Raw genomic sequence first — 12,551 nt, 5'->3', positions numbered from 1 at the left:
CATTCTCAACAGTTCTAGAACTGAATGGAAAGAATCATAAAGAGACTGAGACTGACCAATTCTGTAACGCGTTTGCCCTGAATTCCTAAGTCCCCTCTCGAAGTTGTACTCATGGGAAACATAACCAAGAGAGGCAGCAGGGGGCTGGTGGCTGATGGGGCCCGGGCCCTGGAAGAGGGCGCGGCGGTGTCATTCCACACCAGGCTCTACGAGGCCATCCTGAGGGAGGACTGCACCGCACTCTGGGCTCAGCTCAGAAGCCACCCCGTCAACGAGCCCATGACCGTTCTGGCCAGCTCCACCGGCTACAGATTACTGCTGAGCCAGGTACCCTCTTCCTCTTCTCGGTCACTTTTAGGAAAAAGACGTGATGCTTCAGAAGGAACGCCACCTGATTCCTGAGGACTCACTACACCTGGCTGCCCTCACCGTGCCCGAGGCTGGATGGTCCACGCCGAGCACCTGCACACGCAAAGCCGTGTTCTGCTGAGTCTGCGACGACTCCTGCCAGGGATCACAGGGGCACTGACTGAGCAGAGACTGGGGCTCGCGTGGCTGGAAGAACATTGATCTCATCCTCTCAAATGTGCCAATGCTGATTATGTCTGTGTGCTGGAATTATTTCTCCCTTTTTTACATATACTTTTTCATTTTCTGAATTTTTATACAGTAATTATTACCCTTATAACTTAAATTTTTTTCAGCAAGTCACCCTCTGCCCTTATCTTGCAGTCGTGCTGTAAAGGCCTATGTGTGTGTGTGTGTGTGTGTGTGTGTGTGTGTATAAAGAACTCGCATAAACAGCTCTGCTAATCATAGACAGAATACAAGCAGCATTAACTTTGAAACCCTAAAAGTGCAGGTTATACTACTGATACTATGACTTTGGCGAAGCCTTAAAAAACAAAACCTACTTGTCAATGACTCTGGGTTAATTTAAGGCCTAAGGGACTTGATAGCAATTACCATTAATTTTACACAATGAGCTCTTCACAAGTATCAACTTTCGAAGCTTTAAGTAAATTATATCTGCTGCCTTGGTAAATCTGCATTTATGTAAAATACAGATTTTTATAATATCAATATAAAATTGACTGGTTTGGGGTAATTTAAAACAGGCAAAAGGAGAATTTCAATGCACATAACAGAGAAATACTGAACCAAAGAGATGCTAAATACAATTATTTCCTTTGAAATAGCAAGCTAACCCAATTATTCTAACTATATTGGGCTACTTGTAATGTATTTTTTCCCCCCAAAGCAGACACAGTCCATCATCCCCATCTACCTGGCCGCGGAAAACCGCAAGGCACAGAGTTTGCTTTGTTTGTTAGAACACAGTGCAGACCCAGAAGTAAGGTAAGTTAACTCAACAGGCGACTGTTTCTAAATGAGGACACACACGATCTGTGTTCCTTTCCCGGTCATGTCTGGACTCATCCATTCTCCATGGGTGATGGACTACAGGTTACCACGTTTGGAATAAACCAATGTCCTTACTGACTAGATGAGATCCTCTGAAAAACCGGAAATAATACAGGAACACAAATCAGTCAGCCCACTTAAAGCATCGTGAGTATTAAGCGTTCAGCAATGGTGTTGTGGCAAATTAAGTCCTGGTCACAGCCCTCAGGGAGTTTAACAACCTAAGTTAGATATGAAAAATAAGAAAATGGAAATAGGCAAGGGATTTTCTTGGAAAGAAGTTTATCTTGCTTCCCAGTATACCTTCACCACCTAAACCAATGCTGACACTTCCAAAGTGCCCAGTAAATACTATCTGAATGAATGGGAGAAGTACACGGTATAAAAGAGAGTCGAGCCCCAAATCCTTACCACGCTCCGGAAGGGCGCCCCCACCCCGTCGTGCTCTCACCCTGCCCCCGAGCCCCACCCCAGCTCTGCAGGTCCTCCCAGGACTGGACCATCACCTTCCCCCGCCACGACCCAGAGGATTCCTCAGTACACCCTTCCCACCCTTTCTCGCCCTGGATGGGGCCTGCAGACCTCTCGAGAACTTTGCCCACTGGCCTGTTTACTTAGCTCTTTCGGATTAATGCTTCCACACCTGACTGTAAGCTCTGCAGCGTGGGGACTCTGCTGTTTCCCCACACCCCTGGTGCAGGGCTTACACTAAATCAACAGGTGAACTGAAAGTCATCTTCTAATCCCAGTGGAGCGGTCAGATGCTCATAAGAGACCTTCCCTTTTCTCTGCCACAATCAAGGAATCTTGGAGGCAATCCTGAGAGATTTCAGGAAAGGAGATGAGGGCCAAGTTGTCAAACTCTCACTCCGCCTGTGCTGGGCAGGGACTGACGATAAACTCCAGCTGCAGCCCCTGCCATCCACACACGCGAGTGAAAAGGTCAGGTAGAGGAGCAGGTGCGGGGCCGCCAGGGACTGAGTTAGCGGGCGTTCTGGCCCTTCACGGCTCACTTCTGTGGGAATCCCGGATCACACTCGAGTCTGCACAATTCTACTGACTGGCTGCTATCTCAGCACAGCCCTGAGGGGCTGTGGACACAGAGCTAACTGAGATGCAGCCTGGAAGAGGCCGCCGTCCCAGCAGGAGTAACACAGCTGACACGAGCTGCGACAGGAAGCTGGGCCCCTCCGTGCTGCAATGCATACCACTCTGTCCCCCCAAGACGCTGGGATACCCCAAGAAATTAAACAGCAATGCAGGTTCTCAAACACTTCTTTAGAGTAATTACGGGGGATTATCTTAAATAAACGTTGCCTTCTTAAGTAGTAGCTCTCCACGTCGAGCCATTCCCGCTGTGAATTGAGTGCAATCTGCCATCAGTACCTATTCCAGGGACACGAGAGGCCTCACCACGCTCCGCCTGATGCTCCTGCACTGGCCCATCACCTCTACCACGTGGACGAAGCCGGGGAACAGAATCCAAAGGATGCTGACGGACATCCAGAACGACGCAGTCCTGTGTCTGCGCATTTTGTGCGAACACGGGGCCCAGGTGAATGCGCGAGTGGCCGACAACTGGCGCTCCCCCCTCCATCTGGCCATCACATACGGCACCTCCCCGGTTCTCTCCATCCTGGCCCAGAACGGTGCCCAGGTCAACGCCATGAACGAGTCCAGCATGACACCCCTGCACGTGGCTGCAGATATACTGAATAAGGAGATGATGGAAATGCTCACTGCCCACGGGGCGAACGTCAACTGCGCCGTCTCCTCCACGGGCAACACGGCCCTGAAGCTGGCGGTGTGCACCGCGTCAAGCAAGGCCGGCCGGCTGCTGCTCGTTTACGGAGCCCAGGTAAATACCCAGGACCATGAAGGTCAAGCCGCGATCCACGAGGCGTGTTTTGGAGGCAGAGAGGCAATAATCAATCTCTTGCTCGAATTTGAAGCCAATGTTAACATATTAACAAGAAATGGGGACTCTCCGATGTATATGTACCTTCTGCGCGGTTCCAATATAAGAGACAAGGCACTTCTCACCAGGCTGCTTTACCACTGCTTTACCTTTGAGACTGACCAATAACCAAGGAATTCTACCTGCAGGAATCATGCTCCCAGAATTCCACCTCCTAAGGGAAACCCCAATAAAGTTATCTCAAAAACCCTTATCCCTAGAGGACAACTGTAAAAGAAACGTCAGAAATATTTATGGGGAGAAATACAAACAGCACTTGAAGCGACTTCTCCCAGGGAAGATCTGGAATTCTGTATATGGTTATTATGATTTAGCTCACCTCCTGAAATAAGATCTCAAAGTTGCACAGAGCCACAGAACTTCAGTAACCCACGTCGCATTTTCTGGCTAGACGTGTACCCAGAAAATACTTAACCCATCACCTTATACATCCCAAATGTACAAACTACTGGTTCTTAAACCTTTTTCAAAAAATAAAATGATTTGCACGTTAACTTTTTCTTCCTAAATAGTCTTTTAAATGCATTTTCCATGATTTAATTTTTGCCCCAAAAGTAAGTAAATTAATTTAAAACTCTCAGCCAAAGAAGTAAATATATTTTCTCTCTCTCGCTCTCTTTTTTTTTTTTTTCTGGCCATATCGCACGGCTTGAGGGATCTTAGTTCCCCAACCAGCGACTGAACCCGCACCCCCAGCAGTGAAAGCATGGAGTCCTAACCACTGGACCGCCAGGGAATTCCCTATTTTCTCTCTTTCTTGATAGTCTTTTATAAAAATTTGAATAGTAATTACAGATTTTTAAAACAGCAGAAAAAAATTTCCCATGTTAAATTTCTTTTAAGAGGGATAATTACAGAAACAGATTTTACCTCTAAGGCAGAAATGAGTATTTTTGTCAGCATGAAATACATTTAGCATCATCAGTTATATTAGTACTCAAAGCACACTTACTACCTGAAGACAGCTAGAATTTTCGAATGCCCAAAGATTACTCCTTTTAAATTCAATCTAAAGTTTTCACATTCTAGACCTATGGAACAATGATTTATACAATATAAAGGTAATGATAACCTCCGAGATAAATAAACTAGGGTACATGATCTCATTTAATTCAGTAAACCAATACCCAAGTCATCCCTGTAAGCAGCTGTCAATGATTTAATCTTCCCCACTTACCTTTAGATCTCTGTGTACAATTCCCATGTTATGTATGTAAAATACACCTTCCACCAATTCTTGAAAAATTTTTGTTGCAACACTGGCCATAACATAAGGACCTTTAAGTTAAAAAAAAATAGTTTTATTTTTCTAATAGTTTTTCACTTGTTACATAACATCAAAATGTAATGAGGGGACTTCCCTGGTGGCGCAGTAGTTCAGAATCTGCCTGCCAATGCAGGGCACAAGGGTTCGAGCCCTGGTCCAGGAAGATCCCACATGCCGCGGAGCAACTAAGCCCATGCACCACAACTACTGAGCCTACGCTCTAGAGCCCGCGAGCCACAACTACTGAGCCCACGTGCCACAACTATTGAAGCCCGTGCGCCTAGAGTCCCTGCTCCCCAACTAGAGAAGCCACCGCAATGAGAAGCCCGTGCACCCCAATGAAGAGTAGCCCCCACTCGCCACAACCAGAGAAAAACCCGTGCACAGGAATGAAGACCCAACGCAACCAAAAATAACTTTATAAAAAAAAAATGTAATGAACGTAGTTATAAGTACATTAACACCTGACACCACACAACATTCAGATTGTCAACACAGTCAATACTCCACAATGGTTTCAAACCTAGAAATCAGCAAACCAAGAAGCCACTGCAAATTAGCTCCCAAGAGTCGATGGACTTCCTGTCACCAGGAAGAGAGGACCTCTCATGTCACTCAGAGCCCCTGTATTAACTGCTTTGTAAACAATTCTCAGGCATTGGGTGGCTAGATTAAACTACGTTTCAGTCCCCTTCAACCCCTGACATCTGAGGTTTAATGCTAATAAATCTGGTGTCCTGGCCCGCTGTGGATTAAACACATTATTACGAATAACAGAATAAGAAAAAAGATAAATTATGTTAGCCCAAGGGGTGAGCTTCTATTGCCTGGAAGATTTGGAATGCCGCATTTTCCAAAAATGATGGACAAATGAAGTATAGGGGCGAAAAGGTAAATGAATTAATTAATCTATTAATATCATAACATAATATGGGAATTAAGAGGGTGGAGAGGTTTGGTAAGACTAAATCAGGGACTTCCCTGGTGGCACAGTGGTTAAGAATCCACCTCCCAATGCAGGGCACAAGGGTTCGAGCGCCGGTCCGGGAAGACCCCACATGCCGCAGAGCAACTAAGCCCGTGCACCACAACTACTGAGCCTGTGCTCTAGAGCCCGCGAACCACAACTACCAAAGTCCGAGCACCTAGAGCCTGTGCTCCGAAACAAGAGAAGCCACTGCAACGAGAAGCCCGCGCACCGCAACGAAGAGTAGCCCCCCGCTGGCCGAAACTAGTGAAAGCCCCCATGCAACAACGAAGACCCAATGCAGCCAAAAATAAATAAACAAAATAAATAAATATATTAAGTAAATAAATAAATAAATAAATAAAATCATAAGCCTATTGTTTACCTTTGAGCACGAGAGCACCACGTGGTCCCTTCTCCCTGAATGAGCCGACTTTGTTATAGAGCTCAAACCTATTCCACAACCTCCTTTTACACTGTCTAGCATATAATTTAGGGACCTCAAGTACTTAAGACAGAAAACTGTGTGTGTGTGTGTGTGTGTGTGTGTGTGTGTGTGTGTGTGTGTAAAAACAATGGTTCCAGGGAATTCCCTGGTGGTCCAGTAGTTAGGACTCTGCGCTTTCACTGCCGGGGCCCGCGTTAAGTCCCTGGTCGGGGAACTTAAGATCCTGCAAGCCTCGTGGCACAGCCAAAAAGTAAACAAATATTTAAAAAATAAAATAAAAACAACGGTTCCACTACAAGTACCTCTAGTATGACCCCCCCGCCCCTGAAGTGACCAACCTGTCTGGGAAGAAATGCAAGAAGGCCTTTCTGACTTTCCCAACTATTCAGAATAACTACCTTGCTTTGGTCTGTCTTTAATTCGGTTTTCCTTTTAACTCACCTAACACATCCAAACGGTAGGCAACTGCTGGAGGATTCAGTAATCATACACAGACCTGCTCCAGTGATCGCAGTTTCCACTCAGTGCTACATCCTTTGCAGGCACTGCTTTAATCCTCACAACGACCCCATAAAATGGGGATGATCCACATTTTACAGGTGAGGATAGAGACTGAGAACTGTTAACTGACTTACCCAAAACCTCCTAGCTGGTGAGTACCAGAGCCATGAGCCATGACTCAAACCCAGGTGTGCCGCTCATGGGAGTGTTGGGAATGATTCACCTAAAAAATGTGATTGATGTAAAGCTGGACACACAGGGCTGGAATGCTACAAAGATAAAACTTTTTATTTTAAAACATTTTTTAAAAGAAAAATATACATCCTGCTAGCAGTATGATCCATCTCTTGCCTTCACTGTTTTGACGGGTTTATCGTACTGGATGGTATAGATTAGAGTTCTCACCCCACACTTCATTAAAGACTCACTTTCCAAACGTAAGCTTCAAGATCAACTGCACACGGGGCTGGAATGAACCATTCTCTTTCCACAAAGATGGGCACATAGCACTATAATGTGCATGCAGCAGGCCAAGGATCCAGTTTTACTGGGTCCTAAAAATACCCCACGCACCACTTACCATGACTGAACTGAACAAAGTCTGGCATGTTCTAATTTCATGGAAAACCGAGGGGCACTGAGGAGCTGCTGGAGAGAGACGTTATGTCTCCGTCTCCATGGGAAGCTAGTCTAAGATTCTGAGTAGGCCAACTGACCTGTGTTCTAGGCCAAATAAAGGGTTATAGTGTCACTAGGAGTGAACAGCAAATGATTAATGATCGATATTTAGTTGAGCCTTTACTTAAAATCAGGTCACTCGCATTCCCTATTTTGATCATCTACCGCAGTGAATTTCAACTGTGGCCACACATTAGAATCAACAAGAGAACTTTCACAAAAAAATAACAAAGGCTAAGCCCTATCCAAGACCAATTATATAAAAATTACTGGTGTGGTCCCAGACAACACCCTTTTTCTAAAAAGATTTCATTTTTAAAAACAGTCTTAGATTTACAGAAAACCTGAGAAGACAGTTCCCACTTACCCCACACCCCGTTTCCCTGCCACCAATACCTTACATCAGTCTGGTACATGTCACAATGCACCGATCCTGATACAAGTCCACAGGCTATTCAGACGTCCCTAGTGTTTACCTAATGTCCTTTTTCTGTTCCAGGATTCCATCCAGGATACCACATTACATTGAGTTGTCATGCCTCTTGAGGGTCCTCTGGTCTGTGACAGTTTCTCAGACTTTTCCTGTTTATGATGACCTTGACAGTTTTCAGAAGTACTGGTCAGGTGTTTTGTAGAATGTCCCCCAGTTGGGATTTGTCTGTTTTTCTCATGATTAGACTGGGGTTATGGGTTTTGGGGAGGAAAATCACAGAGATACCGTGCCCTTCTCATAGCCTCTTATCAAGGGCACATACTATCAACATGAGTTATCGCTGTTGATGCTGACCTTGATTACTTGCTGAGGGGGTGTTTGTCACGTTTCTTCCACTGTAAAGTTATTCTTTTTTTATTGACAACATCTTTGTAAAGGTTCCCCAGGTGATTTCAACATGCAGTGTTAAGTTGAGAACCAGTGTTATAATATTCTACAAATATTAACCTAACAGAGTACTTCTAGAGGCTATTGTATAACTGCAGGGGAGTGGGGGGGATATGGATCTTGAAGGAGACAAACTTTTGACCACATGCCCTTCTATAAGGGTTTCTTTAAAGGTTTCTTTTTATAGAAGTATCGCATTTTCAGTCTTTGCTTTTTTTCTTGGCCACACCGCACGGCATGCAGGATCTTAGTTCCCCGACTAGGGATCGAACCCATGCCCCCTGCACTGGAAGGGCAGAGTCTTAACCACTGGACCGCCAGGGAAGTCCCAAAGTATCACATTTTCAGGTTAAAAAAATAAAACAAATATTTAAATTTTCCCTTAAAAATTTTTTAAAAGACCTTTTCTACCTGAAATCATTATACTAAATTCTAGCATAGTACTCTTAAATATCAACAAACTATGTATCTATAACAGAAAATATTAACATCCAAATACCTACTTATATTTCAAAAATGTGATTTTTCCCCCGATCCAAAGCACGTGGAGGCAGAAGGCGGCAGGTCTGTCTGTAGTTCCCAGCCCAGCCCTCGAACACCCACGTGGTACTTACACGCGGATTCATCCATGCTCTCCCGGCCCTGCTGGTTCCTCTCCGTGATCCAGTCCCACAGCGAGAGCTCACACAGCTGCATCTGGATGTGCAGCATCAGGTGGTACTGCACCTAGGGGGCGACACACCGCTGGCTCCCATCTGCACGATTTAGCGGACAAATGCTCCCTTGCCTACCCTAGCCAAGCACCAGGCTATGTGCTGTGGGCAGAGACTACAGACACAAGCCTGCCCGAGAAGCCGAAGTCTAGTGAAGGAGACAGAGGAATAAAGCAATACTTAACACAACGCGTCATGACCCAATTCGGCAGAGGCAGGTCCGGCTGGGGTTAGGCAGGTATTAAATGGAAGAAGCTCTTGAACGTGACAGAGTCCGTGGGCCCGAAACTGTTTAGTCTGCTCTCGAGATAAACAGTTTTTAAAGCTGAAGATAAAGCATCAGGCTGGCTGTATGGTATTCTACTACTCTATGGATACCCCAGAGTGTACACACACTTTATCTGGCTTCACATAACTAATAATTTGTCCAAGAAAAAAGTAAGCAAAAATTAAGCTCACTGTAGCCCATTCAGGAAAATTTTCCAAATGTATTACAGAGCAGTGAAATGATTCTGATGAAAAGTCCCTCAAACTCAACTCCTTTATATTCAGGGAACCTACTCAAAGTTTTTTGTGTTTCATAAAAATACAGAACCTCATATTCCCGGACAGCCAGAATTAATTCTACGTGTGAGTGTACAGATGGTATATACAGTTTTGTGATCCCAACACGACAGGTTATGCGCAGACCCTGTTAACGTTCAAGTTTAAATACTAACACTCAGTAAGGGTGAGAGTACCAGCACATCAGTGTAATCCTAATTACTGTAATTAGGACACTGAAAGCTGACCTGGTGATCTGCCTAGGACTTGTCTCCTAAAGTCACGTTCCAAAATACAGAAAATCTTTCTGCATAAATATATTCTGATAGCATGATGCTAAACAACCACAGAAATAGAACGTGTGTGATGCTTCCTGCTCCAGGGTGTACCTGTGAAATGCCCCCGTCAGGGAGGTCAGAAAAGGACCAGGAGGAGTTAACTAAGAGAAGGAGGGAAGACCAAATACAAGGGCCACGTGTCAGGAGGGAGCACGAGAGCAGAGACAGGGAGGAGGAGCCGAGGGAAGCCAGCTGAGGAGGAGGGCCGGCCGTATCCAATCACAGCCCTCCACACCGCTATTACAGGGAAACAGCAAATGGGCAGGTTCTGGGAGAGTCATCTACCTCCGTCTGCCCCAGCAAGTTGAAGTTTTCTTCAGAAGATTCTTCAGTGGACGCGAAGTTCTCTTCCAGGTCTGAATTATGCCGAACTGGCAGCCGACGCCCAACAGTCGATCTGGAAGACCCGTCAGCCACACCTTCTTCTTGGGGCTCAAGGGACGGTGCAAATCCACCGGCCTCTCTTGTGACTACACTGGCGCTGCAGTTCACCAATCTGTTATTCTGATTTTCAACGCCAGATTCTCCCAAGGATTTTTCTTCTTCTGGGGTGAATTCGGCGAAGATAATGAATGAGCTGTTACTTTCATCACTTTTAACATCACACTGATCTCTGGAGGCCAAAAAAAACAGTAACGATAAAAACCAACGTAAAAAAAGATCCAGAGTACCTCAACTGTTCCTTCAAGCCTGTATGAACCTGACTGGTAAACTCCTGACAAAAGAGACAGCCAATCTGTCTAGCAGCAGCATTTACTTAAAAACACTGACAGGAAATACCTGAGAGGAGGAAGAAAATAACTTAACATATTGTAATGAAAATAAGCAAAAAGAAAGTCTAAAACACTCCTGAGCTCCTAGTTGTAAAAGGCAAAGGTGACCCAAGGCAGGTGACTGGAGGTAACGTCCAGGGCGTGAAAGGACACGGCAGCCCACGTACCTGGGGTCCCCCTGGTCAGAGATCACTTCCAGAGACGGCAACTGAATAGAAATTCTATCTGCTGAACAGAAACAAAAGGAAATCTTCAAGCAGCCCAGTTTTCTAATTTACAGTCAAAGGCAGAGCTAAAATACATAAGTAAGACCAAAGGAGACAACAAGTTAAAAATGTCACGACCTTCTGGCAAAATGCAAATACACCAAGCTTATTCAAATGACTGGCAGATTTTAGAAAAGACAAAAACAGAGCTGTTAAACTATGCGAGGGCTCATCGAACCTTCCGTACAGGACCTGACAGTAAATATTTCAGGTTCTGTGGGCCCTAGGGGACTCTGCTGCCACTACTCAACTCTGCTTTCGTATTGCAAAAGCAGCCAAAGATAACACACGCGAGCGAGCCTGTGTTCCAATAAACTTTACTGACACTGAAATTTGAATTTCATATAATCTTTACAAAATAATTCTTCCTTTGATTTAACTCTTTAAAAAAAAAAAACATTCTCAGCTTGTGGGGTGCACAAAAACAGACGTAGGCCTGGTGTCACCCACGGGCCGAAATTTACCAACCCTTCAACTGTTTCATCTGAAACCGCTCACCTTGCCTTTGGGCCATGTGAACATGTTCTATCCAGGCAGTGTGATAGCCTACAATATTAGGATGCTGAAGACCTGCCAGCACCTTAACTTCCCGTAGCACCTGAAGAAGAAACATACTCAGAGCTGGTTTTTACTTACAAATTTGTTAAATGTTCATGGTATTAAATAATACTTGTTCCCTCTGTACGAGGAATCTAGACTGTGTTAAAATAATGGGAATACTTTTGTGAGAGACAAATGCAGTTGTTATAGCAACTAAATAACTTACATGCATATAGCACTTTACACTTTTCATGGCTCATATATAATCATTCCCTCATTTCATTCCTACAAGTTAGTCCAGACCTCCAAGGTAAATAAAACCATTCTTGTCACCACTATTTCAAGGGCAGGAGACAGAAGTGTCTTAGAGGACTAGGTCGTTTGCCTGGGACCACACAGTATGTCAGGGAGAAGACCTGGACCTGAATTGAGCGCCTGTGTTTTTCATAAAAAGCTTGTTATATATTGTATATGAATCGTTTACTTAAAAAATTAATTTCCCCAGCAATGACCCTGAAATGTGGTCAACCTAAAGTGCCTATAAAAAATTTAAGTCAAATAAAAATTTAATCTTGATGTTTATTTTATGGTAACCCATTCCTAGCAAACTGCAATCCGTACCACCAAGTATTTCCCAAATATACACAAACACGCACAAACTCTTTCAAAAGGACCTACATACTCAATTATTCAAAATAAGTAAATGTTTTAAATCATACCTTCATGCAATCTGTTTTAGTTGCACCCTTAATCAGGATTTTTTTAATTGCATAGTACTGACCATCTAATTTATTCCTGACCTAAAAGTAGAGGAAAAGACAAAGTATATTGTACCATTAAATCCAACTGAATAAAGAAAGTTCTTTTAACCTGACCTTAGATAATCCAAACTAGCCAAAGAGATAAAATTAAGCTAAAGGCACACGTCCTGGGGAATTCCCTGGCGGTCCAGTGGTTTGGACTCCACGCTTTACGCATCCTATTTACTATGTGTTCAGGGAAGTCAGCCGCAGTCAACTAGACTAATAGTTTTTCCAACTGTACTGACAGTCCAACTCCTAGAATCTCTAGGTCTGAAGAATGGGAATGTTAGCAAAAAGGCTATGTGCAAAAACACAGCAGCAAAACTTTTTCAACTAATACATTTTTTAATAAAAATTAACTAAAGAACAAAAACTCAAAGTTTCCAGAATCCACCTAAATCACCAACGTGGTTAGGAAAAAATTAAAACCT

The 12,551-nt window shown here is 44.2% G+C and overlaps 2 protein-coding genes across 6 annotated transcripts in view; one reads left to right on the top strand and one right to left on the bottom strand.

Annotated features, from left to right (window-relative positions):
- Nucleotides 1–12,551, bottom strand: part of EIF2AK1 (eukaryotic translation initiation factor 2 alpha kinase 1) — a 30,730-nt gene that overhangs the window by 5,565 nt on the left and 12,614 nt on the right. For 2 of the 5 annotated variants that reach the window (XM_007186737.3, XM_057529186.1), the window contains exons 6-11: nucleotides 12,037–12,117; nucleotides 11,276–11,375; nucleotides 10,679–10,739; nucleotides 10,024–10,351; nucleotides 8,759–8,870; nucleotides 4,581–4,681 (exon numbers count right to left, since the gene is read on the bottom strand). In XM_007186737.3, the coding sequence (XP_007186799.3) occupies nucleotides 4,581–4,681; nucleotides 8,759–8,870; nucleotides 10,024–10,351; nucleotides 10,679–10,739; nucleotides 11,276–11,375; nucleotides 12,037–12,117 (783 nt within the window). The remainder of the gene's footprint in view (nucleotides 1–4,580; nucleotides 4,682–8,758; nucleotides 8,871–10,023; nucleotides 10,352–10,678; nucleotides 10,740–11,275; nucleotides 11,376–12,036; nucleotides 12,118–12,551) is intronic. The other 3 variants (XM_028167586.2, XM_028167587.2, XM_057529187.1) reach the window with 3 other exon arrangements.
- Nucleotides 112–3,734, top strand: ANKRD61 (ankyrin repeat domain 61). Its single transcript, XM_028167588.2, is given in 4 exon segments — nucleotides 112–327; nucleotides 1,262–1,359; nucleotides 2,821–3,490; nucleotides 3,492–3,734. Coding segments are annotated over 4 exon segments (1,227 nt in total).

The sequence above is a fragment of the Balaenoptera acutorostrata genome, chromosome 15 (genome assembly GCF_949987535.1).
Source record: "Balaenoptera acutorostrata chromosome 15, mBalAcu1.1, whole genome shotgun sequence".
Taxonomy (NCBI): Eukaryota; Metazoa; Chordata; class Mammalia; order Artiodactyla; family Balaenopteridae; genus Balaenoptera; species Balaenoptera acutorostrata.
This window is presented reverse-complemented; position numbering and strand designations above follow the sequence as displayed.